The 3350-nt window shown below is 55.2% G+C and overlaps 1 protein-coding gene across 1 annotated transcript in view; it reads left to right on the top strand.

Annotated features, from left to right (window-relative positions):
* RNF123 (ring finger protein 123) overlaps positions 1–3350 on the top strand; it is a 23768-nt gene that overhangs the window by 12448 nt on the left and 7970 nt on the right. Inside the window, 2 exon segments of the mRNA XM_010851958.1 lie at positions 364–471; positions 2937–3114. Of these exon segments, the coding sequence (XP_010850260.1) occupies positions 364–471; positions 2937–3114 (286 nt within the window).

The raw sequence follows: 3350 nt of genomic DNA, 5'->3' as shown, positions 1-3350 counted from the left end.
CTCTCCAAGCTGGGGACCAGAGCCATTCCCTGTCCGGGCAGCCCCCAGCCCACACCTGCCTGCCCACAGAGCCTGGACTTGTTCAGGGCAAAAGCAGCTGTCAGAGCTGCAGTTCTAGCCTGGCATTCCTGGGGGAGCCCCACCATGGGCTCAGCTCAGCCCCATATCCACGCTCTGAGGGGCTCCGAGGCCCTGGCTTGCCCAAGCCCACCGGCAGGTCAGACTGAGGAGGGTTTTGAAGAGTGGAGCCGGGTCCACCCTGCCCTGTGCCTGCCCTGGGCACATTGGGCCCCGCCAAGCTGCGTGGGTCTGGGCACGGGACCCTGTGCTGACTGCCCTCTGCTCCTCCTCCTTGGGTGGCAGAGGAAGGACATCTTGGCAGAGCTGAGCAAGAGCCAGAAGGTCTTCTCAGAAAAGCTGGACCACCTGAGCCGCCGCCTGGCCTGGGTCCACGCCGCCGTGTACTCCCAGGTGAGCAGGGTGCCTCGGCCCGGGGCTGCTCCCTCTGCCAGCTCAGGGGCTGGCCACTGGCTAGGCCGGGTGCTGCTGGCCTCGGGCACACACCTGCCCCCTCCCACCTCCTCAGGCTCTGTCCCACCCCATGCCATAACCCCTATCTTTTCATGCCCGTGAACTCAAGCAGATGCCGTCTGTGGGCCGCAGTTCCCCGTTCTAGCTCTCATGGTCCCCCTTGGAGGACCAGTCTGTCCCGCCTGCCCCCGGGCCTGCTGCCTCTCCTGCTCTTCTCCCAGCGCGACCAGGGCGCTTGGCCTCCCCAGCCTCAGTCTGCTTCTCGCACTCCCTCCATCCCCTGCTGTTAAGGACACTGGCTTGTTCCATCCTCACTCATTCATTCCCTCATTCATTGAATAATATGCCCAGATCCTGGAGAATGTCACATGCCTTCGTGACCTGGTAGTTCAGAAACAAACCAGAAAGCTGAGTCTGCCCTTCCAGGACAGACGAACAGACAGTGCACTCCTGCTGTGACTGTTTCGACACCCGTCTCCCGGCCCTGGCCCCACAGCACTTGTTTTATCTCCCCAGCTGCCCTGGCATCTCCCCTGCAACCAAGCGAGCGCCCCTGGATGCTCCCCAGGTGCCCGTGTCAGGCCGTCTGTTCACCTTCATGGACATGCCCCTCCCGCATGAGTGGGTGATCACAACCCTTGATCTCCCTGTCTCTACCTGGCCATCTCTGCTTGCTCTCTCTTCTGGTGGCTCCTCCTCAACCCCACCCACCTCCACCTGTTACCCCTCTGCTCCAGCCCCACAAAGATGGGCACTGTCTTCCCACCACTGGGATTTCATGCCCATCCACCTCCCTCCATAGGCAGTCTTGCCACCCCCTCCCTCACTGTCTTCTTAGGAACCTCACCCACCCATCTCTCTACCTTCTTTTTGAATCATGATAAACTATTTACAACATAAAATTTACCATCTTAACCATTGGAAAAAATCACGGTAAAATACAATACGTGCCTTACCATCTTGATCATTTTAAATCACGGTTTAATAGTGTTAAGTGTGTTTACATCGCTGGGCAGCCACCTCCAGAACTCTTTCCATCATCTCCCCAAGCTGAGACTTAGACCCACTAACTCCCCACTCCCCTGCACCGCTGTTCCCAGTCATGGTTCTGCTTTCTAAAGTCTCTGAGGTTGACTGTAAGTAGGCTTGGTCACTGGCGTGTTTCACGCTGCATTACCATCACGTGGTCCATCTGTGCTGTGGCATGTCAGGGTTTCTTTCCGTTTTGAGACTGAGTAAATATTCCGTTGTGTGTGTATCACGTGTTGTTTACACACTTATCCCTCTGTGGACATTTGAGGTGGTTCTACCTTTTGTCTATTATGAATAATGCAGCTGTGAACATGGGGTGCTAATACCTTTTCAGGATCCCATTTTTTAAAATTCTGTTGGGTGTATAACTAGAAGCAAAATTGCTGGATCGTGTAGTAATTCTGTTTTTAATTTTTTTGAGGAGGTGCCGTATTGTTTCTCGTAGCGGCTGCAGCAGCCCCACTAGCAGGACCCTGGGTTCTAATTTCTGCCTGTCCTCACCAATAATTGTCACTGAAAAAAAAGTTTTCACTGATAATAATCCTAACCTATGTAAAGTGGTACCTCATTATGGTTTGGCTTGCATCTCCCTAGAGGTTAGTAACGTCGACCTTACTGGGTATTTTATATCCTTTGAAGAAATGTCTAGTCCATCCTTTTGCTTAGCTTTTAATTTGATTGTTTTTCTGTTTTTGACTTGTAGGAGTTCTTTCGGTATTCTGGGTATTAACCCCTTAGCACATTACAATTAACAAATATTTTCTCCCACTCTGTGGGTTGTCTTACTGCTCTGTTGACTGTGTTCTTTGATGCACATTTAAAAGTTTTAAAAATATTAATTTATTTGGCTGCACTGGGTCTTAGTTGAGGCACGTGGACTCTTTAGTTGGGAGCACAGAGTCTTAGCCACTGGACCGCCAGGGAAGTCCCTCGCTCCCACGGCCCCTCCGTGCCTCTGCACTCCCGGCGGTCCAGTCCTTTGCTGTCCTGGACTTGGCTGTGGCCGTAGCTTCCTCATGGGCTCATCCCCACTTGCCCCTGCAGCCCCTTCTGCTCTGGGCAGCGTCCCAACAAAAGCTTCTGGTCACAAGGCACCCTCTCACTTAAGGCCTTGCGTACCTTGAAACAGTGCAGACAGGCTTCTGGCCGGGGCTGTAGCGCTGCCTCGCCAGGCTGGTGGCCTGTCCTGCCTGCCCAGCAGTGCTTGATCACATCTGCCTGAGCTCCTCTCCTGCTTCCTGGAGTCCAGCCCTTACGTCGTGCTCCTGGGAGAGCTTTCCTCATCCCCCGACTGGGCTGCACCCCATGACACCCCCCCCGCCCCCAACTCCGCAGCAGCCTGCAGTACCTGTCCACCCCACCTCCCCCCGCAGGAGAAGATGCAGGACATTTACTGGCTGCTTCGAGTCTGCCTGCGGACCATCGAGCACGGTGACCGCACGGGTTCTCTCTTTGCCTTCATGCCCGAGTTCTACCTGAGCGTGGCCATCAACAGCTACAGCGCCCTCAAGAATTACTTCGGCCCCGTGCACAGCATGGAGGAGCTCCCAGGTGATGGGGCCATTCAGGCTGGGAGGGGGCAGAAAAGAGGGCCTTTGCGGAGTGAGCCCCGGGAGCCCTGTTCTGAGCCCCCATGACCCAGAAGCACACATCCCACATGGGCTCAGACAGCATCAGACAAGCATCTGCACAAGTCCTGCTTGGTGGAGAGCCCTGTCCTAGGACCAGCAGCCACAGACCTAACAGCTGCTCCCTGCGTGAGGAGGAGAGCAGACAAGATGGAGTAC

Source organism: Bison bison, unplaced genomic scaffold, assembly GCF_000754665.1.
Source record: "Bison bison bison isolate TAMUID 2011002044 unplaced genomic scaffold, Bison_UMD1.0 scf7180017864304, whole genome shotgun sequence".
Lineage (NCBI taxonomy): Eukaryota > Metazoa > Chordata > Mammalia > Artiodactyla > Bovidae > Bison > Bison bison.
Note: the sequence above shows the minus strand (reverse complement) of the source record. Positions and strands in the feature narration are given on the sequence as shown.